This window comes from Peromyscus leucopus, chromosome 22, assembly GCF_004664715.2.
Source record: "Peromyscus leucopus breed LL Stock chromosome 22, UCI_PerLeu_2.1, whole genome shotgun sequence".
In the NCBI taxonomy this organism is placed as follows: Eukaryota; Metazoa; Chordata; class Mammalia; order Rodentia; family Cricetidae; genus Peromyscus; species Peromyscus leucopus.
The window spans coordinates 33,290,466-33,317,899 of NC_051081.1; the positions used below are offsets into that span (position 1 = coordinate 33,290,466).

A 27,434-nucleotide genomic window follows, 5' to 3' on the forward strand; every position below is an offset into this window, starting at 1 on the left:
TGTGTGTGTGTGTGTGATTTTTGCCTACCCAATCATGAAGTCTCCAGTTAGCAAAGATGTGGTCTGACACTGTCAAAATAAGACCTGTAATTATTTGAAGGAATACACAAATCTATCGTGCCTAAATTGAAAGAAATTGAACGAAAAAAAAATCGCCTGTATTAAGTTACATAGTGAGTTGAGTCCATGGACAGAAATCTTTGAGTGTGCTTAAGGTAGCTCACTGGATAACCCCCACTGCTCTACTGCAGAGGTAGAATCGTGTGAAACATGGGGTGATGTCATCAACCTCAAGAAGGCTTCAGAATTCCTCACTGGTGGTCCTGGCTCAGATCCTTGAACTTCAGCGAATGCCTTTGGTGCAGCAGTGAGCAAGAACAGTGGGCGGGCATCCCGCTGCCCTTGCTGGATCAATTCTGGCACAAGCCTCTTGTGACATTGTTTAAGCTTCAGCTGAGAGCTTCAAGAAGGGGACTTGAGGTTTTCATTCAACGCTAACGTTTTTAACGGATGCCTCTCTCCCTCGCAGCTCCGGATGTCCTGGCTCATCCGTGGGGTTTTGAGAGGAAACGTATCCCTGGTGCTGGTGGAGAACAAGACTGGGAAGGAACAAAGCCGAACAGTCTGGCATGTCACCACCGATGAAGGCTTAAGCCTGTGGCAGTGGACAGTGTTGTCGCTCCTTGATGTGACTGACAGGTGGGTGACTATCCATCCCCCGCCTATTCCGTTTTTACTCTACAAGGTCCGGTGCTGAAGTCGGATGGTTTCCCAGTTCCTGTGCCCTTTATCTAAGACGTTGTCTTAGTTACTTTGCTCATGGCTGTGACAAAGTCCCCGATGAAGGCAAGTTAAAGAAGGAAAGGTTTATTTGGGCTCATAGTTTGGGGTTTTAATGCATCATAGTGCTGATGACTTGGTGACAAGGCGTGAGGTAGCTGGTTGCATTGCATCCACAGTGAGTAAGCAGAGAGCCGTCAATGCCCGTGCTCAGCTGGCTTCCTCCTTTGACTTCAGTCCAAGGAAATGGACTGGTTGAACAGTGCCGTCCGCAGTTAGATTGGGTCTCCCCACCTCAGTTAACCCCATCTAAAATCTTTCTCACCGACATGCCCAGAGGTCTGTCTCCTAGGCAATTCTAGATCCTGTCAAGTCGGCAATCAATACGAACCATCACAAGCGTCCACACACAGAGACATGCACATCTCCTGCCCATTACTGGGACTGCGAGATTCTTCAAGAGATGTGCTAATGAGCACTCATCCCCTGCGGCTCTCACCTGGCCTGATTAGCTTCCTTCAGGATCGGTCTGTGGAAAGAGCCAAAAAATGAGGCACTCGAGCTACTACCAAATAATACTCAGGCTTCCTATCTCTGTGGCATCTCCTCTCACTTGATGGACGTTGCCTCACCTTCCCAGTGCCATTTTCTTTTCCCTCATTAACAACAGAAACCTTGGTAGGTGAGAAAGCTTTGCCACTATTCTCTGCCACTCTTTTAAAGAGGAGAAGCTGAACATCAGAGGAGCAGACCACCCACAAGTTGGCCTCAGAGCCAAGACTACTGCTCTATTGATTCCGCTCCAGGGGTGGGGGTGGGTTGTCAGAGGTAGATGTCAGATTCCTCACTAATCAGAGAAGAGCTTTCTGCCGGGGACCCTGGTTCATAGCAGATTCTACTACTGATGGCCTCTGGGACCTTGGACAAGATCCCTTGGCCCTCTGAGCCTCAGTTTCTTCCCCCACTTCTGAATGGATAGGGTTGGGTGGCAAGATCATCACCTCCACATGGCGCTGGATTGGAGCAGAAGCCTGTGGAGTTCAGCTGCCACTTGTCTCCCTAAGATGGCACTACCCTGCCACCTGCAGTCAGCCTGAGGCAAGCAGTGCTTGAATAAAAAACGGCCTGGCACGAAGGCATTCCTGTGACGCTTGTCTGTGCTACATTAAAATGTTCCGTGGGTGGTGCAGACATGTTCTACAGCCAAAGGCAGGGCAGGGTCATTTCTAGGAGGGGACTGGAAGGGATAGCCATCTGATGTTGGCTAAACATCCAACTCGACCATTAGGCGAAGCCTTCAGAACAGTCTTGCAGAAGATACTCAAATTGCCATTCTGGTGAACCCACCTTTGAAATATGAGGACCAAAGGCTCAAGGCGGGGTATAGAGTGATGTGTGTTGTCATGAGGCTTCATAAGTGTGGCTCTGGGCTCTGAATTCTCCCAAGCCTCATAATGTGCTGTTCACTGTAGCTTCTAATGGGAGCTCTCCTGTCATGGGGAGAAGCCCCCCCCCAACTCTGAACAGCAGCCACCCACTCCTTCAGATGTATGTGGCTTGATGATCAAAGCCCATGGACGTCCTCAGGCCCAATGACCCCGGGACAAACATATTTCATTAAAGTGGAGGAACGGATAAATGTGGGTGCTGCCTCCATAGGCTGGTCTTTCATTCTTTGGGATTGTGGGGGGTTCACACATGGGGATTGGAAACTCGCTGGGGATGATGGACTCCTCCCTCCTGAGAGATGTAAAATTAATTCCAATGAATCAAAGTGTTGTTTCTCCCCCCTCTCCTCAATCCAGCAAGTTCTCTCTCTCATAGCCACTCCAGGGGATTTAACGCAAGTAAAATGTTGACTCTGCTCACTCCCCTCTGCCGGAGATGCCTTTGAAGGAGACTTTGTTCCTGGCTTTCTTCTTCCCCTGCTAAAGGCTGTTTAGCAGACAGAGACTTCCAATATTGATACTGAGACCAAAGTGTCCAGTGAAGATTCAGGCAAAAGCCAGCCTGCTTCTTAATGCATGGTGACCCAGTTCATGCATAATTATGGGAGGGGGGTGTCTCCATTCACAAAGAACCTACCAGCCATCAACATGCTCCCAAAGCTAGAGGCAGTAGGGGAGGTGTGCCAATTGGAGACATAAAACGAGGGACCATGAGTGAGCCTACTAACAGTCTCACTTCCCAAAATCAAACTAGTTTGTAGCGGTGACTAGAGGATAAAGCTGGAAGGGAGCCCTGATGAGTGAGCATAGGCTTTCAAATCAGACAGTCACAAGTTCAGCTGGCTGTGTGACCTGGTCCCACTTACTGAACCTCCCAGAGCCCCGTCATCCCCTCCTGTAATCAGGACGTCTTCACCAGATTGTTATGGGAATAAATAATATGATTATCTAAATAATCTATACAGAATAGGGTGTCAGAGTTTTTATTTAGGGATCTTTCATTCTAGCCTTTAAAAAGTGGCCTCATAAGTAATTTATTGAACAAACAGTGCAAATCCAGCCCCTGATCTTCCAGCACAGGGCAGGTTCTGCAAAACGGAGAGTTACAGTTGCCTCTTAGGTTTGGGGAAGAAAAGGGTCTTGATGAACTCCTTGGTCCACACTAAAATGCTTAATCAGTAAAAACTGCTAATAAGGAATATAATTAAAAATGGCAATAGCCCCCGCACCCACCCACATACACACACACACACACACACACACACACACACACACACACAATGCCTCAGAATAGGCCAGCACCGTCAACTTAGGAATGATATCCCGTCATGTGAACCACAAAGGTGAGGTTCTTATGACTATGTAAGTTATCAGCGTTCTGTTGGGTTCTAGTCACTGACAGAGGGACAAGAAGCACATTCCTCTGCCTCCCTCCCAGGAGAGAGAGCCGTGGCTACCTGGATTACCTACCACCAAGCGAATGGGAGAAGCAAGGAAGGAGCAGGAGAATACAATTAGGGAAAGAGAAAACGAAGATGAACCAAAGACAGTGGCAAACCAGCTCCCTTCTCCCACCCCGTGAAGTAGACCTTAGTACTATGTATACATCCACATCCGCAGCCTTCATCCCACAAGGCTCCCTTAGGCAGATCTTCCCTTTCGTTGTTCAGCACCTTCCTCTTTAACATCAAGGTCAATCCTCAACCTTGAAATCATTAGGAACTTGATCCCCTATGATCCTCTCTGCTTCCTCACTCAAATCACCTCCACTCCCTGGTTCTCCAACCTCTACAGATTAGGAAGTAGTGTTATCAGCCCGATCAAAGATAAGAGCCCTATCACCCCTGGACAGCCCATGAGCAATCCTTTAAACATAAATCCATTCACCTCCCTGGCTTCCTGTGGTTCTGACGTACCTCCCACATTCTTTAATAAGACCTTTATTTAAGACTATGGGCGATGTGTCCAATCCCAGCTTCAGTATCCCATACCACTCATTTTCGCTCTCTCCCTCGCTGCCCAAAACTCCATGCCACTTCACTCCAGGCTTCACATCTTCCATTCTCTCCACATTAATATTCTCCCTTTGCCATCCACACCTCTATGTATCACTCCTCATTCCACTTGTGAAAGAAGTCTTGCCTGACTCCTGGCTACCTGTGTACCTAGGATGTGTCCTATGGCTCATGAGACATCCCTGTGCTCTTTGGTCCCTTTATGATTTTTTTTTTAAATATTTGACTTGGTTCACAAAGCAGAGATCATGCCCTTCTCTCTCTCTCTCTCTCTTTTTTTTTTTTTTTTTTTTTTTTTTTTTTTTTTTTTTTTTTTTTGGTTTTTCGAGACAGGGTTTCTCTGTGTAGCTTTGCACCTTTCCTGGGACTCACTTGGTAGCCCAGGCTGGCCTCGAACTCACAGAGATCCGCCTGCCTCTGCCTCCCGAGTGCTGGGATTAAAGGCGTGCGCCACCACCGCCCAGCTGCCCTTCTCTTATATGTCCCTGATTTCTGAACCTAGGACCATGCCTAACACCTAGGAAACTCAATAAATCTGTGCTGGCAGAATATGTATTGAGAAAAATTGAGTATAGCCCCAAAGCCCCGCTGAAAGAACTGAGAATTCTCCAACTCACCATTGGACTCCATCCAGCACACCTCCTCTGTCCAACCTGTGTCTAGCAAAAGAGACAAACCACTTTATAATAAATACGACCACAAAGTGTTCCATATATCAAAGCAGCACCTGTGTCCCGTCAGAAGAGCCAAAACAGCATTTGTTACTCTCGTGACAGGGAACCCTCTTTAGAGAGTCGCCTGATGCCTGTGCTTTCTTTGTCTGTGGTCACTGTCCTGTCAGAATCACTTTATAAGACAGACTTTGATCTTAATCGCGTGCCCTGGTGCCTGTGAGTTGGGAGCTGGAGCCGGGCACGGAGACCAAAGAACCGTAGTGAGATTGCTCCCACACCACAGCAGTCCCGCAATAGCTCAGTGACTGCCATGGGTGTAAAAGGCTGGCAGCCGGGAGCTGTGCATCCGTGAATGGCGTTTCTTCTGTCCATTCACAACTACGCAAAATGATAGAAGTAACATAATCGCCTGTCATCATTATGGAGTTACCATAATTCTATAACCAGGCTGCAAAGAGTAACAATGGGAAAAAAAAATATCCCAGGAGCAGTTCCCAGGATGTTTTGAGCAGGAATGACATCTCTAGAATACAGATATGTCCTCTCAAGGTAATTTTGAAGGACAGCACCAATTCAAACGTGAGTTTGGTAAGTGTTTAAAGGCTGGGTCATGGTCAGACATCTACCTTGGGTAACTACAGTTCCTCTCCTCATTCTCTCTCCCACCTTTTCCCACCTCCTCAAATGTGGACGCCATTATTTCTGCTGGAATTATTTTTATCTTTCTTCAAAATGGAAGAAAAGTGAGTTCTCTCCCCTTATTGTGACCACCAGCCTCTTCCAGGGATGTATTCCTCTCCACAATCACCTATCTTACTAAACCCAGTGTTTCCCACCACCCTAAGCTTTGACACACTTACAGAGCGGAGGCTTCTGCAGGGAGCTCGTTATGAAATGGATCCAGAGACACCATGGATCAAATCTTGTCCCACAAATCACCGCAATCGTACAGTCAAATATAAAGTACGTAACTTATCACACCTGTGTAAGCTCCATTTCCCCAACACTGTCATTAGGAAGGCTTTTAGCTGTAGGCTGTATACATAGTCTAACAAGAAAAAACGTTCCCTCTGGAGATATTTAGGTTTCCTGTTCCCTTCTGCGTCCTTTGTCCTAAACGACAAGTAAGATGTTTCGCAAATGCATCTTGTAAACGAGCTCCGTTAAACTGAGAGTTATGTCCCCGTGCATTCATACCAGAAATGCCATAAAGGCCTTTTTTTTTTTTTCCTATCCAACTTTTGGCTATCATCCACAGCATCCTTATTTTATACACACATACTGTGGATAGCAATAGTCTCCCTCTGCGCAGGATCTTTCTGTCCTCAGAAAAGCATGAACAGGGCCTTTTCTTCACTCTTGTCTAAGGAGAGAAGCGGAGACGCCAGACACTGCGGGTGATCCTGGGTTTACAGGTCCAGACGTGCCCCTGGAAATGCTGTGTTTCACTCATATTTTTCAGAAATTGCATCACAGCTTCCTGGTACAGCCACGGATGAGTTTCAGATGCTGGTTAGAGCTAACATGTGTTGAGCGCTCACTGTTAGCCAATCACTGTAACAAGTACTTAGCATGCATTATCTCCTTTCATCCTTCAAAGAGCCCCTTGGGATAGGAACTATAATTAACTCCCTTTATATATGAGAAATCTGAGTGCTAAAGAGGTTAAGTGATTTTCCCTTAACCCCTAGGCCAGTCTGCTCCCTAGATCCTGCCCGAGGAAATACAGCACAGTATTTAGAAAGAGGTGAGAAACTGGGTACATGGTAGACCTTGTGACTGGCAAAGTATTTCGGTTGTGGGTTATTTTTAGACCATATCTCTTACACATTTCAAGCTAGTTGTCTGTTTTTCCTTTGCTTCCTCACCCCCTGAAGCTCATAATGCATTTTATTTTGTAAGGTGTAGCTGCTGGGGAGATGGGTCATTACGTAAAGTGCTTGTGTGCAAACATAAAGGCATGAGTTTGATTCCTCAGAACCTATGTGTAAAAAAAAACAAAGCCAAGCTAGGCTTGGTGGCACTTGGGAGGCAGAGGCAGGTGGATCTCTGTGTGTTCAAGGCCAACCTGGTCTACATAGTGAGTTCCAAGCCAGCCAGGACTACACAATGAGACCCTGTCTTAAAAAACAAAACCAACAAGCAGACAAACAAAAAACACCAGCCAGGCATTGCTGTGATATCACAGCCCTGGAGGCAGAAATAGGAAGATTCCTGGTCCATGCTGGCTAGCCACAATAGCTGAATCAGAGGGGATCCAGGTTTGGTCCGAGATCTTCTCTCATAATGTGGGAAATGATTGAGGGAGACATCAACATCTAGTTTCCACTCTCATGCACATACCAGTGCATAGGCACTCACACCTACTTGTGCATGCATGCACATAAGTACACACACAGACCTTAGATGAGATACGTTATTAGATTGTCAGAACAATTAGCACAAGGAAACCAAAACCAACTCTTCTTCTCTGGGTTGTTCCTTGTCTGTCTTCTTAGTCCTCAACACTACCTCCTGGTGAAGACACTTCCCATCCAGGCTACTCTGCCTGTTTTCTTTACCTCACACCTCCAATGGGGACAGCATCACCCAAAGAGGATGGCTCCCCCTTCCTTTCGTGGTCATTGTGCCCCTCCCCAGGCCTTCACAGGTCATCACTCTAGCGTGTCTTGGTCCCCACACCATATGTTCCCACTCTAAAACCAAGCAGACATTCTGACAAGGGTTTCTCATTGCAAATATTTTAATGTGCCATACCTAACAAAGGCATAAAAAATAAGGACATTTAGCTGTGCATTTCATGAATCTCCCTCCCTATAGTTGGGAAATGAGCTTCAATGCCAGGAGGACTCTGAGGAAACCCAGCCTTAAAACTATGCACCAGGTTAGATGGACACCTCCTCAGTCACCAGGAGAACACGGCAGAGAGACTAGCCCTGTGTCCCTCCTCTCCTGCCTGCCCTCCCCCTCCCTCAAGTTTCTGATCGCTACAGTTGTACCTCCAGTCTAGTCCCTCCCCAGAAAAGAGGCATGCAGAATAGGAGAAAGGCATGTCTCCATGCAAAGCCCCACAAGCCAGTGCTGGCTGCCCTCTGCTGGGAAGGCTGCTGGGACTGATACCAGGGCTCTTGTATCCCCTTATTGTTTTATCCACAACCCACGCACCTCTGTCAGAAGGGCTATACCCTTTCCAGCACAGGATGCCCACTCAAGTCCACAATAGTGGGCAGCTAAGACCCAGTTTCAGATGAGAAGATTGAAATCCAAGGTCCCACAGGTCCCTGAACACAGCAGCTTCTCAGTAGAGGTCCCACTTCCATCCCCTGCTTAGCCAGATGTGAGCCTAGGAAGCTTCTCAGGATGAAATGGTGCCAACCTTCATCACCACCCAAGCATTGTGTGGTGATATATTGTGCACCCCAGTAAAACTTATCTGAGGATCAGAGGACAGAGCCAGCCACTAGATTAGACATGGAGGCCAGACAGTGATGGCTCACACCCTTAATCCTATCCCTCTGGAGGCAGAGATCCCCCTGGATCTCTGAGAGTTCAAGGCCACACTGGAAACAAGTGGTGGCACACACCTTTAACCCCAGTACTGGGAAGCACACACACCTTTAATCCCAGGAAGTAATATGGCAAGACATAGAAAGGTATATAAGGTGTGAGGGAACAGGAACTCTCTCTTGAGGCTGAGGATTTTGTAGAGGTAAGAACTTGTGGCTGGCTGTTCCGCTTCTCTGATCTTTCAGCGTTCACCCCAGTGTCTGACTCTGGGTTTTCTATTAATAAGACTGCTTGGCAATTCATGTTACAGCACTGTGTATTTATTATTCAACTAGAATTTGCTGCCTATCTAGTGTTGGCTGATGGGCTCCCATAGATGTTCTGGAACAGAGTAGCCTTCGAGGAAGACTATCTCATAGGGCCTGACCATGTCAGAGCCAGGTGCCTGGAGGAGGGAGCTTGTGAGTCCAGAGCAGCATGGAGTCTAAGAAAACTGTTAGGGTACCTTTCTTCCCAACAGGCACCTCCCCAGGTGCTATTCAGGGACCTCTCTCTGTCAGCCACGCTACAATGAGGATTTCTCGGAAACTGTGGTCCGGTGAGACTGAATAATGATTCAGAGGCACACATTAAGGAAGAAGGAGAATCAGGGTGCCTTTTTCAGTCAGCAGTCAGACATGGAGACATCCTAGAGGATCTCACAGGCTCCGGGGTAGAAGTGAGGGAGGGCTAGCTCACTTGATTTTCCTGCGGTGAGCCTGTGTGTGCAAGAAACACCAGAGAAAAGAGAAAGGACTCCGCTCTCCCAAAAGGCAGGTCAGAGCTGCGAGAGCTGGAGTTCAAACACACCGTTCACAACATCAGCCCGAGTCAGGACCCAGAGCCGGGAGCAAACAGTGCATTAATTATACTGCTAACCCTAAGTCTTCCCCAAAGGGACTCAAATCCTTCACACACACACACACACACACACACACACACACACACACACACACATACACACACACCACACACACCACACACACACCACACACACACCACATACACACCGCACACCACACACACACACACCCCACATATACATACCACACCACACACAAACACCACATACACCCAGCACACCACACACATACATATACACACATACACACACACCACATATACATATCACACCACACACAAACACCACATACACACCGCACACCACACACATACACACACATACACACACACACCACATATACATACCACACCACACACACATACCACATACACCTAGCACACCACACACATATATACACACACACCACACACACACCACACACACACCACATATACATACCACACCACACACAAACACCACATACATACCGCACACCACACACATACACACACACACACGCACACGCACACGCACACGCACACTCACACACACCTTCATTCTCAAAGCCCACAGGGATATGGGGTGAATCTTTTGTTTCCCTGACAGTCTTCAAGATGAGGGCTCTTGCCAGGGAAGAGTCTGGTTCCTTTTGCCTTTGTCCTGTGCTTCTTGGAGGGCTGAAGAGAACCTTACTGGGTCATGTGCCCACTTACCTGCATTACCAAAACATGGGCCTTCTAGCTCTTGGTTTATCCACGAGAAGCCACGAGACAGTCTGCACAGACACACAGTCAGGAAGTAAAGGAGTTCTGTAACTCAGAATCCAGCTTCTTCCAAACGTCTGCTATCCGAGTCAAGAACCGACTTCTGGAATCTTGAGGATCATGGGAGCAGTGTTGTCTCGCAGAAAAAGCTGCTATTACAGAGCCAGGTTATAGAGTCTGTGCCTGAGCCTCCCGGAGACCCTGTGGAGAGGTGGTCAGCCGTGAGGAAATCAGCCAACGCCTGCAGGGCCCAGTCACTCGAGGAGGATTCAGGAAAAAGACTGGCCTGGTGGAGCAAGCCCAGTGTGGCCTGAATGGAACCAAGCAGCCACACAGGTCATCCCAACAAGGATGTACGCCTGTGATTGACACGCAGGTAAAAAGCTAAGGGGTAATAGGAGGACCCAAGCTTCCATTATGAGCCTAGAGCCTCACGTACAGCACACAGGCATGGAAACGGTCATATCTTAGCCCTAGCATACTAGTACTAGAATATTCTTCCTCAATGCACCCTGCCTGGCTCACCAGGGTGCCCCTGGTCCTACAGTGGGGCCAGAGTGTGTTGAGGAAAAGGCTTCAGCTAAAAGAGAAAGGTTATGTGGTCTCCTGCAGCCAGCAAAGGGCAGAATCTACCCATCACCACCATGAGCAGATTAGTCATCAACCGACCTGTGCCCGGTGTCCAGCACAGATCCTGAGTGCCCAAGCAGTAGTGGGTACACCACTACTGCTGTGTTGATTGGATTAACAGTAAATCTTCAGTCCCCAGGGTGCTGGATAAATCAAATCTGTCCCTTTCTCATGTAAAATCAAACACAGGTGTGCTTGGTGGGTTCAGGAACCCACACCCCTTCTACTTTGTGGCTCTGGCCTTTTCTCTAGCCTTGGGATCCTTTGCGTTCAACTAGAGAAAGAGCATGGAGAGAGGCATTTGAAGATTTTTGTGTTTTATTACTTCTCACTTTCCAATGGCTAAAATTCAGACTCCAAGGATGCTGGGAAATGTAGTCTAGCTGTATACCCACATAAAAGAAAAGTACAAGCAGAAAGAGGTAGGAGGGGAGGAGGGGAAGGATGAGGGGGAGGAGGGGAGGAGGAGGAAAGAGGAAGAGGAGGAAAAAGAGGAAGTGGAGGAGGAAGGAGGAGGAGAAGGAAAAGAAGAAAAAGACGACAAGGAAAACAGCTCCCATCTGCGGGCATCTATCAGAGTGTCACTTGAGAGTACCAGCTCCCTCATTAGCTGCTCTGAGCACTGATCAGCCAGCATCTCTACAAGCTTCGTAATTCAAAGCTGAAATCAATCCCAGGATCTATTCTGAAGTGTGAATGTTTCGTTCCCAAAATTTTATGATGCAGCAAATTCTTATTTTCTGGCAGAAACCATCCCAGAATTTCTCTCCCCAAACTTCCTCTTTCCTAAAAACACAAAATTAAGCAGGAAGAGATTACTTTGCAAAGGCTCAAGGCTGCCAAGAAAGCTTCAGCCCCACAGATCTGGCTGAGCCAGAAAACTCTCTCCCTGGCTGCCACCAAGTAAAATCCCTATGCCCCACACATAGAGATTTTGATTAGAAGACCACATCTTGGGCTTGGAATCCTTCAAGAAGTTCCCCAAACGACTCTGGTGTGTAACTGTGTTTGAAAGACACTGACAATAATATGACAGATCCAAGTCTCTTGTGGGCCAGACGGGGAATCAAGAAGTATCTGGAGACGTATCGCTGACTGTCAAATTGTCAGCAATCATATATTAACTTCCCTCCATGCATATGGCCAGCCTTTTGCTAAGCCACAGGCTCTGAACGGCATTGAGAATACACACATGCAGAGGCAGCCTAACCCACCAGCATTGTGCAGGCTCCCAAGAACTTCCAGTATCTCAGTAGCCGGGGCCACATGAATGGGGGAAATGGGCAAACTGGCCAGCCCACAAGAAAAATTATCTTAGAGAAATAACAATCAAGGTCATTCATTTCAGAAACAGCATCAGGGCAAGCAACGGTCTAAAGATGAGGATGTTTTGCCGTTGTTTCTGGGTTGTGCCAGGGGATTGTGGGTAGCCAGCTTGAGCGAGAGGGAACAGTATGAGGCCATGTGCTTTGAGCTGTGGGTATAGGTAACAGGACCATGGAGCCCAGTGGGGCTCACTGGAGCCTTGAGTCTGGTGGAGGCGCCGGAGGAAAACCAAATGGGAAATGATGAGATCAGAGCCTCAAAGTGGAACTCAGAAAGGGGGCAGTCGGGGAGCTACTACAGCAGAGCCTCTAGCTTCTGCTGCCTCCCAAAAGTTGCTCTCGGAGAAGAAGGGAGAAGTGGCTGGTGGCTCGGCCCCGCAATGTGCGCCCAGGCAGTGATATGTACAAATCAAACACGCGTAACTCTAGAAGGATCTGGCCCTGTTTCCTTTCTCAGAAAATATCTCAGATTACTGAAGCAAGGAGTAGATTAGTAATTCTGAGCTTTAAATCCCATTTCTGATGGTGATTTACTGTGACATGTGGGACAAGCTGGTGCTTTTTGATTGCTCAGTTTCCACAATCAAGGGCGCAGAGCACTGAGGCAGATCAGACCCGTGAGCCCAGCTTGAGAGGCAGTTGTTCAAAACAGCACTACGTGAACCCCCTTTACAATAACTGGTGTTCAGATCTGCTCAAGATTTTCTTGGTAAGGTTCACAGCTCAGTTTACAAGTCAACAGATGTGTGTGTGTGTGTGTGTGTGTGTGTGTGTGTGTGTGTGTGTGTTTTTCATAACTCTTAATGCCTGTGGACATGAAGTCTCATGTTCTCAGCCCTTCTCCCCCAGGCACAAAGTCTGGAATCTAGGGGATAATCGAGCTTCTAATACTTGAAGCAAAGCAGAAGCCAACTAACCGTATTTTGTCCCCCAGGAGGAGCCCCGCTGACATCACTTCTACCCTCCCTTCCAAGCAAATGATTTACACATCCTCTTTCCACTTGAGTCCTGGACCCACACTGCCAGCTGCCTGATTGGCATCTCAGGACATCACAGCGTGACTCCCACATGCACCTCTGTCCATAGCTCTGACACTCTCCTAGACATTCATTTCTCCAAAGTCTCCTTTGGCGTCTGTCCGTCCCCAGTCCCAACCAACATGTTCCCCGGCTTGAGCAGGCGTTAGCTCTGTAGGGGTCAAAGCTAAAAGGAAGTTCAGAAGGCCCATAGTGGTTGAATAATATGAATTATACAATATTCAAACTCCTTTGACAAGGTCAGTGCTCTGTGCTCCTGGCTGCAGGCACAGGCATCTGACTCACAACATGGGCTCTGATGATCTTTGCTCCAAGGCAAAGGATGATACGTATAATTTGTCACACTGTCCAGGGAAGCACAGATTTATCATTAAAATAGACTTTGAAACAGAAACAATGAAGCACAATCTCTCATCCTAGGGAAAGGCAGTGTAAAAATACTATGATGGCACTTACAAAGTCCTTGTGATTTTCTCACGGTCCCACCAAGTCAGCAACCCCGTCCTACTTTATGGCAGTGTTCTGAAATCCACTTCCCCCAAGCAAAGACGACTACCAATCCACCTCCATCAAGATGTTCTTCTCAGGGAGGAAGGGAATTAAAACCATCCTTTCCTTGGGTCCTTTCACTGTCCGAAGGCTGCCATATCTGGTGCCACCTCAGCCCTCCACCTCAGCCAACAGACCGAAGTGGAGAAGTCACCATGGGGACTATATCCGCGTGTCCTGAGACATAGGTGTGGACAGTCCAGACTCTAAGAAGAGTGGGCTTGGCCCCTGCTAGCCTAGATGGTCTTCCACAGCCTCAGTGGTCCTAAAGGGCTCTTTGAACATTGGCGGGTGCATGATCCCAGATGAGAGTCAATGAGTTAGATGGGTCTGCAACAGATGGCAGAAATCGTGACCTGGGAAAATGAGAGGCTTGCTCTTTCTTAGTGTGTAACTGTCCAAGGCAAACGATGCCCCTAAGAGATCTCTAACATTCTTCATATCTTTTGGTGAATTCTTGCATGCGTGTCTCCTGAGTGTGAGTGAGTGCACAGGTTGGGGTACGGGTGAGTGGGGGTGGGCATTCTCATATTCTCTCTCTCCCTTCCTCCTCCTCCCCTTCCTCCTCTTCTTCTTCTCTACCTCTCCCCCCACCCCCTTAACTCCTTTTTCCACTCTGCTCCCATCCAGGACTTAGCACAGTCAAGCTTGTGGATCGTGCATTTTTGTCTATAGCTACCTCCCCTGCTGGTCCAGAGCTCCATCCATAAAGGAAGACCCCATTTCCTTCTGTCCCTCCTTTAGCCCTGCTCCCCACACTAGAATGCAACAGATATGACACAGATTGAGGGAATGAGATAGCAAAGAAGGAACTCCCAGAAGGTTGTCTTCTACCCCAGTGACATCTCTAGCTTCTCCTTTTCGAGAATCCTTCGATGCCAGTTCCCAAGAAGTGAGCGTAGAAAGCCAATGCTTAAGCCGGGTGGTGGTGGCACATGCCTTTAATCCCAGCACTCGGGAGGCAGAGCCAGGTGGATTTCTGTGAGTTCAAGGCCAGCCTGGGCTACCAAGTGAGTCCCAGGAAAGGCGCAAAGCTACACAGAGAAACCCTGTCTCGAAAAAACCAAAAAAAAAAAAAAAAAAAAAAAAAAAAAAAAAAAAAGCCAATGCTTAGGGGTGAGGAGATGGCTCACTGGGTAAGAACACTTGCTGTACACTTGCCGGGTTTGAATCTCTAGTACCCATGTAAAGCACTGAACAGGGTAGTATGCTCCTGTAACCCCAGCACTAGGGAGGGCAGATGAGACCAGAGATGGAGCTTGCTGGCCACCAACCTAACTCCAGGTTCAGCAAGAGACACTTTCTCAAGGGAGACCGATAGAGCCGGGTGCCTGATGTCTTCCTCTGGCCTCCACATGCACACACAAAAATGCCTACACCACCCAAACAAAAATAAAAACAAACAAGAGAAAGTCAACGATTGGAAGCCTTGACCTGCAGGTATGAAAGGGTGTCTATGATTCTCCATGCAGTTGATCTGAAGATTTATTTATCTCCTCTCCTCTTTCCAGAAGGCTCCCTCACCACAACCAGCCTCATTGTGAAAGAAAGAGCTCTCTGACCCTTGACAGCCCTAGAAACTCCGCACTGACTTTTCTCCCCCTCTTGGTGTTATGCCCAGAGGAGAAACCAAGTCTCCCAGGTGGTAAATTACCTTGGAGAGTCGGGCTTCAAGGAATAGGAAAATGCTCCCAACTTAGCCTGACCTTCACCATGGCCTATTCCCATTCACAGACACTCACAGCATCTGCACACCTGTCCAGCCCTTGCCTGTTCAGATCCAACCAGGGCTGGTCCTGGGAATCCAAAGCTGCCCTTCAGCCCAGCCCCTCCTCTGCAGCTGGTAACTGAAGTCAATTATGCAGATAATAGGATGGATGTGGCAGGGCTTTTTTTCATCGCAGACATTATTCTAATAGACATGCATACCGCAACCCCAGCCTGGCGACAGTCCGTTTCAGAAGACTTTTACCGAGCAAATCAACTGAGCAATAAGGAAAAGGAGAAAGTGTTTTTTTTTTTTTTTCTCTCAGCAGCATCTGCCAGTCCTGTCCTAAGCGACCAGATCCCAGACAATCCCCAGCTGTGAAAATGGACCCCCCTCTTTTTTTTCAGATCCTACTAAATGGCCAGAGAAGGAATCTGAGCTATGGTGCCCATCCATCACATGCCTCTTAGGCCCATCCGGCATTCTTTGCCTCGCTCACCAAAGCCTTGTTATTCCCCCAGTCCACATTCAGACACACACCTTTTTGTCAGCTACTTAGAATCATTAAGTGAACTTAATTAGGTTTGTCAATCCCTGAGGCTGGGAGGATGGCAAATAAGGCCTCATATTCACTGCCCATTAACAGTCTGTTGCCTGAAAGAGACGGTGCATTTTCTGGGCTGTGCGTGAGCAGCATCCACATGTCCTCTGCAAAGATCTGCTGGGTGAGTTCAGGAAGCGCCCACTTCCAGAGCTGCCTCCTGGAAACCTGGCCAGTGGCCCAAACTATCACCTCTCAGAATCCCCCTGGGCTAATTCTCAACAGGCTGTCTGGAAAGCTTGCACAAGATGGGAAGATGGGTGCGTTCTTATGCAAAAGCAGACTTGAGCCAAGAGTTCTAGCCAAGACTGGTTTAGACAAAAAAAAAAAAAGAAAAGAAAAGAAAATAGGAAAACCAACATCAACTCCAGCATTTACAAATCTCCTTTGGAAAAACAGAACCAAGCAGATCAATGGTTACTGGCTGGAAGCAAGTTCTATGCAGCCAGAGAAAGGGGAGGCTCACCTGCCAGGCTCCCAGATAGCAGGAGGAGCCCCCAAAAGCTTCCTCTACCTTTTCCTTAATCAGATGCACCACTTGGGAGGGAGAAGGCTCTTCTAACTGTGGAGAGGACACTTCCCTCCCTATCAAGAGTGAAAATGTTGGGGCAGGGGGAAGGAGGTAACCTGTGTGTTTATTAGTCTGTTAGTCTTAGCAGTAATATGCTGTGGACCTTGCTTCCCATCTGTCCTAGAATATTCTACCTGTACATGAGAGTAGGTGCTAGAACCTAAGGCCTGAGGCCACAGCTAACTCTGAGGAATGACCTGGTGTCTGTATCTTTGGGAAACTGACCGTAAAAGAGTAATTGAACTGGAAAGACTCAGAGCCCCAAGGAACTCTTGCCCATCTCCAAGCCGGGAGAGGTTATCAGAGCCTCTTCTTCTATGGTTCTGCTGAAGACACTCAACCAGACAGCATCCAAGGTAGAGGAACCTAAATCACAGCTGGTCTAATGGCCACCTCGTCTCTTGGCCAGTTCCCTCACAGAAGGTGATCTGCTAGGATTATCCCTGGTGTACATTCTATGCCTCATCCCCTGCTACTCCAGACCCATTCCCACATTGCCTTCGCCTCTGTCCCACCACACCTGTTCACCTCTGACCTTCATCTCTACTTGTCCCACCTGTCCCTTACCTGAGTCTCTGGCCCTAGAGTGGACAGAAGCAGCATCACTTGTGTTCATGGTGCCATCTGATTGAGTCTTCCCTGCCCGTCCTGGGTGCCCCTGAGGTAAAATCCGGGCACTTCCCACGGTCAGCTAAATGTTTGGAAACAGCAGCTTCCACTGCCATCATCCTGCAGGATGCTTTAGAGACGCTTGTATTTAGAAACGGTTCCAGCCCCAGCTCGCATCATCCCATCCAAGCTAAGAGGCCTGGTGGCTGGTAGGGAACTTTGTAGCTCTAATCCCCCAGTCCTAGCAAATGAAAGCAGGAAAAGCAGAGCAAGCAAGGAGCCCAGAGGTTTCCACCCGTGTCCATGGAGAGAACAGTGGAACTTGTCCTTCCCCCTGCTCTAGAGGCACACAAGTATTTATTCCCTTGCACCTGAAGTTCGTTAAGGAGGTATGCTGATGATGCAGCTTAGCATTGATGTGCCCTGGCCCCTCAGCCTATGGGTGATGGATAACCCAGAGAGGATGACCCCGAGAGGAGAATGAGAATGTGGCTTGTTATGGGATCAATGCCCACTACAGTGCAGGATATCTCACATTCCCAACCAAAGAATATGACTCTTTCTAGTCACACTTTTGAGTAGCTTTATAATAATCAAATTATTATTGTTGTTGTTGTTGTTAATTTTTGTTTAGCTTGGGATGTTTTGTGTTGTTTAAGACTGGGACTCAGGTAGCCTAGACCAGCCTCAAACTCGCTGTGTAGTTGAGAATGGCCTTGAACAGGCATTTCTTCTTTAGAATCAAAGCATTTGGGCCCTCTAATTGTGACCTTTAGACTGAAAGAGCTGTATGTGACCAGATTCCACAAGATAGATGGAGGAGGAACAGGCAGATGTGGAGAGTGGAGAAGTTAAGAATAATTGGTCACAATCGCACTGTTTAGACACAAGTTCACATCTGATTGCAAGGCTTTTCTCCAATGGAACAGTAACTGTCCTCTGGCCAGAAAGAACTAGGCCATCCTCTATCCCTTCTAAGTGTTGATTAGGGTTGCATGCTCAGTCATGATGGGAGCTACCACCTGGCTGCAACTCATGACCCAGGCATGTCCAGCCTTGTCACATCAGAAACAGGACACTGTCATCTACAAAGTTCACACTAAAGAAAAGCTCAGTCAAGTTAAGAAAAAAAATAACTGCAAGAAAAGAGCCTCATACTGTTGTAAGTAAGCTTCTGATTTTGTGTTGGGTCATGACTGCAGGTGGCCCAGGTTGAACATGCAGGGAAGCTTCACTCCCTTCCTGAGCTGAGGTCCAGGGAAGCAAAAGATCTTTCCCCTCACACTTCTTCCTGTGTGCCTCTTCCACCTCTCCAAAGAGTATTTCTCCTTGTCTACTACCTACCCTGACCCATATTATCAGTGTGCACACTCTCTATATATAAGATAGATAGATAGATAGATAGATAGATAGATAGATAGATAGATAGATAGATAGATAGACTCATTTGTTTCCCAGTTTGTTTTCGTGGAGGTTTGTTTTCATGATAGGTAGGTAGGTAGGTAGGTAGATAAATAGATAGATAGATAGATAGATAGATAGATCTTTCTCCTGTCTGTCTCTCTCATTCCCCTCCCTCTTTTTCTCTCTCCCATTTCCCTCCTTATTCCCCAACAGCTTTGGCAAGATATAATTTACATGCCATAACGTTTACCCATTTTTAAGTGTGCAAGTCAATGACTCTCAGCAAGTTTCTAGAATTCTACAAAGACTTCTACAACCCAGTTTTAGAACATTTCCATCACCCCAAAATGAGGTTTCGTGCTAGTTAGCAGTCAATATTGTTCCACTGCTAGCCCCAGGCAACCACTAATCTGCTCTCTGTCTCTACAGATTTGCCTATTCTAGATGATTCCTATACAGAGAATCACTCAATACGAGGTCTTTAACTTACTGTCTGCCTTCTTTAACTTTGCATAATGCTTTTGAGAGGCATCTATTTTACAGCATGTCTCCTGGTCCATTCTTTTTTTATTGTCGATTAGCATCCTGATGTGCAGCTATATAGCCACATGTGCTGTATCCATTCAATGATTGACAGCCATGCCTTCCCTCTCTTACCATTTCAACATCCACACAAAGGATGCACTCTATTCATCAGGTCGTTCTGGATCGACCTTCTGAAACCTGGGGAAAGAGTATTTAGGGTCCTCAAGACACAGTCCCTTTATCGCAGAAGGGGGTGGTTGACCAATGATAGCCTTCCAAGAAGGAGGTCTCCCAAGAAAAGAAACCGGGAAACAAATGAGTCCATGGCATCTTTCCATTTATCTCAGTCTCACGCTTTCCCTGACTGCAGTCAGAGGACCTGGCCCTTGAAGCCATGAAATGGCTGGAAAGAAGCATAACCTCAGTGAGGTACTGTCCAGACTTCATGACCCACTGTGGCTTGAGTACACGCACTCCCAGGGGAAACAGTCAATCATCTAATATTTAACCACCAGTCGGAAAACAGTAACCGACACTGGACAAGACCCAGGATGCTCAGTACCTCTGCTGTGCAAGACATTAACCCTGTGGTTGCTGGTTAATGGGGTCAAACCGGGGAAGGAGCCCAGTTGCCTGAAGCAACAGAGACACTGAGGAGTTTGCCATCAGTTGGTGTCATACAAAAGCACTTTAATGTTTAAATAGCAGCTTCACTCTACCCACGAGTGAGCATGAGCAGAATACCAAGCCATTTCTACCCACCATGCATGCCCAGAAAGCAAAGGTCTCCCAAGCTCAGAACTCCAGACTGACTTTAAAGGCTGCATATCTGCCTTAGTCATGATGGAGCACTGCTGTGGGATGTTCTGTATGGCAAATGTGTCGCTCTGATTGGTCAATAAATAAAACACTGATTGGCCAGTGGCCAGGCAGGAAGTATAGGCGGGACTAACAGAGAGGAGAATTGAGAGAACAGGAATGCGGAAGGAGACACTGCCAGCCACTGCCATGACAAGCAGCATGTGAAGATGCCGGTAAGCCACGAGCCACGTGGCAAGGTATAGATTTATAGAAATGGATTAATTTAAGTTGTAAGAACTAGATAGATAGAAGCCTGAGCCATTAGGCCAAACAGTTTAAATAGTATAAGCGTCTGTGTGTTTATTTTATAAGTGGGCTGTCGGACTGCCAGGGCTTGGTGGGACCCAGAGAGAAAACTCTCCAGCTACAGAGCACCCCCTTGGAAAGGGATATGCTCTGTGATGAAGAAGTGGAACTCAGGAAAGGTTGAGCCCTGCCTTCTCACCAATGCTTTGGGATGAGGTCAGGTGGATCAAACTAAATTCCCATGCAATAGGTTGGCACATGTATGCTGGCACTGAATCCTGGGACTTGGCCTACCCAAGTGGCTTCTAACACACACTCTTCTTAACATCATACAGGTTCTGGTTGCAGATAGTCACGTGGTGGGGTCCAGGATCCAGGGCAACAGTGGCATTTGACAACATTTCCATCAGCCTCGACTGCTACCTCACTAGTGAGTTTACCCCGGTCCTTTGTTCCCTTAACCCAGTGACCCATGGGACTACCCATAGGCTCATCCCTAGACCCCCAATCTTAGTCATCTTGCCTCTCCCACCTCCCTCCGTACAACCTCTTCTCCCTCCCTAAAACTGACCATTCCTGGTTCAGCTCACTGGGTCTTCTCTATTCCAGTCAGTGGTGAGGATAAAATGTCCTCGAATGCAGCACCCAAATCCAGAAATCTGTTTGAGAAAAATCCAAACAAGGAACCAAAATCCTGGGCAAACATATCAGGACCGACTCCCATCTTCGATCCTACAGGTAAGGGTTACTCTGACACAGCTGTCACGTTCGAATAGCGTTATGTCTTGCTGCCGAAGGCAGAAGAATGGCCTGTGTTGTGGCTGGGTTCGGCACTGGGGTTAAAAGAAAATGGTTGGTCTCCAGGAGAGGCATCACCACCTTTGTTATGAGGCCCCCCAAAGAAGAAGCTGTGAGGGTCTCTCGTCACCTGAGCAAAGGGGATGAGACATAACTGTTGGAAATATACAAAAGAGCAACTTTTCCCCTGGGAACCCCAACACACAATGGCCAGGGGGGTGGGGGTGGGGGTGGGGCGTGTCAAGCTATAGCCAGCTGTTAGGACACACACCAGCAGGCAAATGCTATAATAGAGGTAAAGGCAGGAAGATGATGAGTTTGAGGCCACCTTGGGCTTCACCTTTAGGGGTGCAGGGAGATGGTTCAGTCTGTAAAGGGCTTGACATACAAGCTCCAGTACCAGGTTCATACCCCCAGTATCCATGTAAAGAGCCAATCATAGTGGCACACACCTGCAGTCCTAGCATTGGGGAGACAGAGACAGGAAACAGGGTCTCTGGAGCTTAGGGGGCAGCCGGTCTGGCTGAAGGGTGAGCTCTAGATTAAGTAAGAGGCCTTGTATCAACAAATAAGGATGAGTTGACCAAGAAGATGTACGGAATCAACCTCTGGCCTCTGCACACACACACACACACACACACACACACACACACACACACACACACACACACCATGGGTCTTGGTTTCTAAGCTCCCTCCCCCTCACATGTGTCCAAGAGCCCCTGAGGGCTTTGGAACAGGGGCACTGGCATGCCCCACATGAGAAGCAGGTACTGCACACAGTCCACCATACCCTGTCGCATACATCTCGATTAGAATAACAGCGTGTAGATGATAAATCTGTAATTCCTACTTACAAGATAGAATCCTGGTTCCGTGCAGAGTACAAAATAATTAGAGGCTTGTAGCTTTGACACCAAATTGGTTAGCTCTCTGCTCATTAGCTAAATTTTAGTTTTGCTTCGTTTTTGAAAAAAAAAAAAAAAGCAGAAAGCTATTTGAAACTAGCTCTCACCCCTTACTGGTTCCTGCCTGATCTGGCCAGTTACCAAGCTGAGGAAGGAGGTGTGTGTCTCCTTTCACCCTTAACGCTCCCCAAAATCTTTCCAACCCTTGCACAGTCTACCTGGGAGCCTAACCTAGAGATCTCTATATCCTGCCAGCCGCCGTGATTCACAGAAAATATCTAGCCTGAATGAGAACCGTTCCCACTTACCCACTGATGGTCCCTTTCTGTCACCCACCCCCAGGGGACTCACCTCTGTGTACTACCATGTGATAAGCTTGTGCAACTTACAAATCCGTCCTCCGTTCAGGAAGGGGACCACAATTCCCTTTTCACTCCCTGTGCTGATAGGCAACCAGCTCCAGGTCAGAGGGAAGAGGAGGGTATTGAAGCAAAGATGTCTAAGGGTAGCCTTAATGCTCCCCGGGAATGCTCTAGGACACTGAATCTGGAGCCATTAGTTCCCAAGAGCCCAGGGTCACGTCAGGAACTGCTTAAGGTGACAGAAAAGGGGTTCAGCTCTCACAACCCTCCCCTCACATGTCCTATCGAAGGACGAAGGATGAAGGACGTATCTGTCCCCACCATGATTCGGGTCTCCTAGTCCCATCTCAGTGCAGATCCCTCTAGATGTGTATTGAGGGTACAAAGGGGGTCTGTTTGGGGGGCAAGATTTCTGGAAAGAAGGCCATTTCTCACAGGCATGTCTCCTGAGTCACTGGACTTAGCCTTATGGTCAGAGAGAGAGTCCTACCTAAGCCCAGGACTTACCTAGCTTTCATCTAGACCCAACTGCTAACCTTACACATTTCTTCTGCACCCCATCCTGTGCTCAGGTTCACTGAACCGCACAACACCAGGATGGAGCACAAGGAACTCATAGTCTGGAAGAGGAGAAGGGCTGGTAGACAATGACTTAACCAGAGCAGGAGGGAGGGGAGGGGATCCCCGGAAAGGCAGGGACAGGATCCATCTCCTCCGTGGTCACCACCCAGCATACACGCAGTCCTGGTACCTTCCCTGTCCCCATCCCTGTGTGTAACCGTAGCAGCGAGGGAAGCTAAGCAGCCCTGGCCCGCTCTGAAGCTTCTGATGCAGGGTGGGAGAGCAGCTGGCGGGCCAGCAAGGCACGCCTGCCATGTCTGGCTAGATCCAAGCTCAGAGCGTTGACCTGAGAGGAGAAAGGCAGAAGAGGGGAGAGAACGGAGAGGAAACAGGGACCGGAAGCAACGAGGAGCAATGATAAAGGAGAAGGGGGGGGGGAGGGAGTGGGAATCAAATGATGCCTGCCATGAGCTAGGCTTTCTCACAAGCCACCTTGATCTCCTTCTGACCCCAGGGTAGTTCCTTTTATTCCTACTGTAGGGAGAAGAGTGATGGAATACATGGCTGCTTGGAAGGGGGGGCCAGGAGGTGAACCCCAAGTCTATAGTCTTTTCATCAGCTCTGCCATGGCTGGTAGTGAGGTTCCCCAATCAGAGAGAAGCGCTGTGTGGGAAGGAACAGTCCCGGATAGCAGCCCCTGCGTGAGCTGTAAACAGTCAGCTCCCGGCCCTCTGACAAAGAATCAAGGCGACAAGATAATAAGATTTTCTCTCCAAAGTTCAGCGCTGTCAGCTCGCACTGAGTTGGAACAGGGGTGGTAGGTGGCATTTCAGCTCTCCTCCAGGCAGTCGGCACAGAAGCAACTGAAAACACAAAAGCCAGGCGGAGCCAGACCTCGAGAAAACTATTGCTCCCAATGCCCCCCCCCCAACTCCTTGTGTCCCACCCTCCCAAGCCTCTCAGGCTCACTCCAGGGGTGTAGGGGGCCAGGGGAGCCTCCAGCCCAGGAGCAGAGGAGAAGCCTGGACCAGGTGGTGCACATGGTCTTCTCGGAAGCCTCTGAGTCACTTTAGTTAATCAGATGAAGAAGCTGGAGGAGAAAATGGGGCGAGGATTAAGTCCCGGGAAATTACGTTTGTCAGTTTTGCACGAACAATTACGCTCACCAAATGGTCGGGCTAATGCAATTAGGGCTACAGAGTCGGGCAGGCTCTTCTCGCTCCCTCTCCCTCCAGCCCGAGCTCTCTCCACCCCCCTGTCTCTGTCTCCACCTCAGTCTCTGTCTTGGTCCCTGACGGTCACCGATGATGCTGCCTCTGAGCAGGTACAATCAGGGGCTGCCACTCTCCCTTTCTAAAAAGTTCTATTGAGGACTCAAAAGCTCTAGGGCCCTGCACCCCTCTATTATGGGCTCAGATGTGACATAGGTGGGACCAAGGGAAACCCAATGCCACAATTTTGGAATCTTGGCCAAAAAAAAAAAAAAAAAAAAAAAAAAAAAAATCACAACCTTGCCTCTTCCAAATCTAGCCCTGGGTTTGTTTACCACTTCCAAGTATGTGTCTTGAACAAAGAGGGAGGGAAAAAAATTGTAGAACCCTGGGTCTGTGAGAGGACTCAGCTGGTAAAAGCACTTCCTGTGCAAGCCTGGTGACCTCAGTTTAGTCCCTGGAACCTAGGATGGAAGAAGAGAACTAATGCCTGAAAGTTAACTTTTGACCTGCACACATACCTGGGCATACACACACACACACAATGATGATGATGATGATATGTGTGTGTGTGTGTAATTATATCTTTACATATAAAATTATCTTAATAAATGTATGCATTATACATTAAACATTCTATATATTTATATAACATGTATTTATATAATATATATTTCTATAATATACATTTATATAGCCCTGAAAAGAACTCAAGTCTAGGAGTCAGAATCCCCATGCTATGTCGTGGCCAATTCACACTAGCCATGATCCTAGGGTTGTTCAGTCTCACAGGGCCTTGCCTCCGCATGCCAGCAAACTGGCCGGGATAGTTCTTAAGGGAGAGGCTGGTGTGAACACAGGCAGGAACAGGTCTGAGGGATGGAGGAGCTGACTCCTCAAAGTGCTTACCATGAAAGCATGAGGACCTGAGTCCCAGAACCCATGTTATATGAAGCTGGGCACACGTGTAACCCCAGCCCTGGGGAGGTACTGGAGCCAGTTAGCCATCCAGCCAATCAAATCAGTGAGCACCAGACAAACCAGAGATCCTGTTTCAAGAGATGAAAGGCACCTGAGAAACAGGTTGACCTCTGGCTTCCACACTCATGCACACACACACACATGTGCACATGCATATTCACACACAGACATGCATACAGGTGTATACAGGTGCACATATATCTGCACACACACTCACACATGCAAACACACATGAATATGTGCACATTCATCTGCACACCACACACATACACACACACACACACACACACACACACACACACACACACACACACACACACCAGGGGCTGAGGCAATCTGGAGTAAGGGAGCCGTAGCTTTCCTTGGCCCTTCTCTCCAATTAACCCATGGCTCAGCTAATGTGCCCAGAAGTCATGGTGACAGACTGTCCATTTCCACACGTGCTCCTATGATTTAAGAACAGATGCCAGTTCCAATGAGAAAGTTCTATGGGTTTCATATAAATTGATTGCATCTATTTCTGCTAAATGCATTATCCATTCACTCAGAACAACTATCAGAGTTAATAGAATTTGTAGCTAGAGCCATTATGCGCCAAGCACGCCCTTCTGGGGATGACGACATTGTTGAAAGGAAGTCTTCCCAGGGCCCAGCCCCTCTTTCAGAACCCATCTTCACATTTGCTGGGGGTCTTTGTGTGCCTCGAAGCCTTCTGTACTCAGAACCCTGAGGCTCAGCCAGGTTCACTATAGGGGCGCACCCACTAGTGAAGCGTCTTTTGCCTTCTGCTTAGCCCCGTTTCTAAATAAAGACTATTTAATGGAGATGTAACACATTCTGTCCCCTTGTTGGTATTGTAGACAACCCCATGGCAGGCAAGGGATGGGGAAGGAGCCAAGTTCTCACCTTTAGCCACAGCTCTTCACTGGGTTCTAGCTTGGGAGGCAGGGAGTTCCAGGATATGGGAATATCGCGAGACAAGGGCAGGAGGACCCTTATTAGAGTCATGGCTCAGCTGTCAGTAGCACCTTCCCCATAAAGACCTGATCATGGACATTCTCAGGGGCTTCCCTACCCTAGGAGCATCTCACCTCATCTTCACCAGGGTTCTCTGTCTAGGAAGGGCTGCCCCTATGTGCTTTCCATTAAACATACAGATTCCTGGGCTCCTGCACGCCTGTGAGATATCTGAAATGGGAAGTTAACCATCCACATTTCACCAGGCGGTGGTGGCGGCACACGCCTTTAATCCCAGCACTCGGGAGGCATAAGCAGGTGGATCTCTGTGAGTTTGAGGCCAGCCTGGTCTACAGAGCAAATTCCAGGACAACCAGAGCTGTTACACAGAGAAACCCTGTCTCAAAAAAAAGCAAAAACAAAAATCTACATTTCTTACAAGCCCTTCAGGAACGTCTCATTAGCAACAAAGGTTAGAAGAAACCCAGAGCTGCAGATGAAGAACCCCAACCTGGAGAAGGTGGTGAGGTGGGGCAGAGTCATAGGGCATCTTTCATCTGCAAAGGCCTAGCATCATGCAGCAGTAATAACCATTGTTCTTTAGATGGTGCCAGGATCCAGGAGCTGGGCTAAGCTGTGTGGCTGGTTATCTCGCTTGCCCCTTACAGACTCAGGTCCACAGAGATTAAGTGACTAGCCCTAAGTTACACATTGTAAATGGCTTAAAGATCTATTTCTTTTTTTTTTTTTTTTTTTGGTTTTTCGAGACAGGGTTTCTCTGTGTAGCTTTGCGCCTTTCCTGGAGCTCACTTGGTAGCCCAGGCTGGCCTCGAACTCACAGAGATCCGCCTGGCTCTGCCTCCCGAGTGCTGGGATTAAAGGCGTGCGCCACCAACGCCCGGCAAAGATCTATTTCTTAAGGCTCACATAAAAAGTAACATTTTCTAAGCCATATAACACCTAGAAGAACAAGGCTGTGATAAAGTAACCTTAGGAGGGCCCCATTGTTGGAAAGGTCTGCTGTGGGTATCGCTCTGTATGCTGTGAATGTGTTGCTCTGATTTGGTTGATAAATAAAACACTGATTAGCCAGTAGCCAGGCAGGAAGTATAAGCGGGATAAGCAGAGAGGGAATTCTGGGAAGAGGAAGGCTCCTGAGTCACCAGCCAGACACAGAGGAAGCAAGATGTGAAGGCAGAACCGAGAAAAGGTACCGAGCCACGTGGGTAAGCATAAATAAGAATTATGGGTTAGTTTAAATGTGAGAGCTAGTCAGTGGTAGGCCTGACCTAATGGTCAAACAGTTCTAATTAATATAAGCTTCTGAGTGATTATTTTTTAAGTGGCTATGGGGACTGTGGGGCTGGGCAGGACTGGAGAAAACTTCAGCTACGAAGGTCTTCTAGAAGGGATCTTACTATTGAGAAAACCCCTGGTTTATTGTGTTAGTTTGCTGTGTGTGTTTGTTTGCTCAAACAGACTATACCTGCCTCTTCACTAACACATAAGACAGCACACT

At 47.9% G+C, this 27,434-nt stretch overlaps 1 protein-coding gene across 1 annotated transcript in view; it reads left to right on the forward strand.

The window, feature by feature from the left end:
• Window positions 1-394: 394 nt before the first annotated feature.
• The window catches only part of LOC119086453 (ALK tyrosine kinase receptor-like), a 61,625-nt gene continuing 34,585 nt past the window's right edge, over window positions 395-27,434 (forward strand). The window contains exons 1-3 of the mRNA XM_037198010.1: window positions 395-699; window positions 20,473-20,567; window positions 20,747-20,875. Coding sequence (XP_037053905.1) covers window positions 536-699; window positions 20,473-20,567; window positions 20,747-20,875 — 388 coding nt within the window. The 5' untranslated portion in view covers window positions 395-535. The remainder of the gene's footprint in view (window positions 700-20,472; window positions 20,568-20,746; window positions 20,876-27,434) is intronic.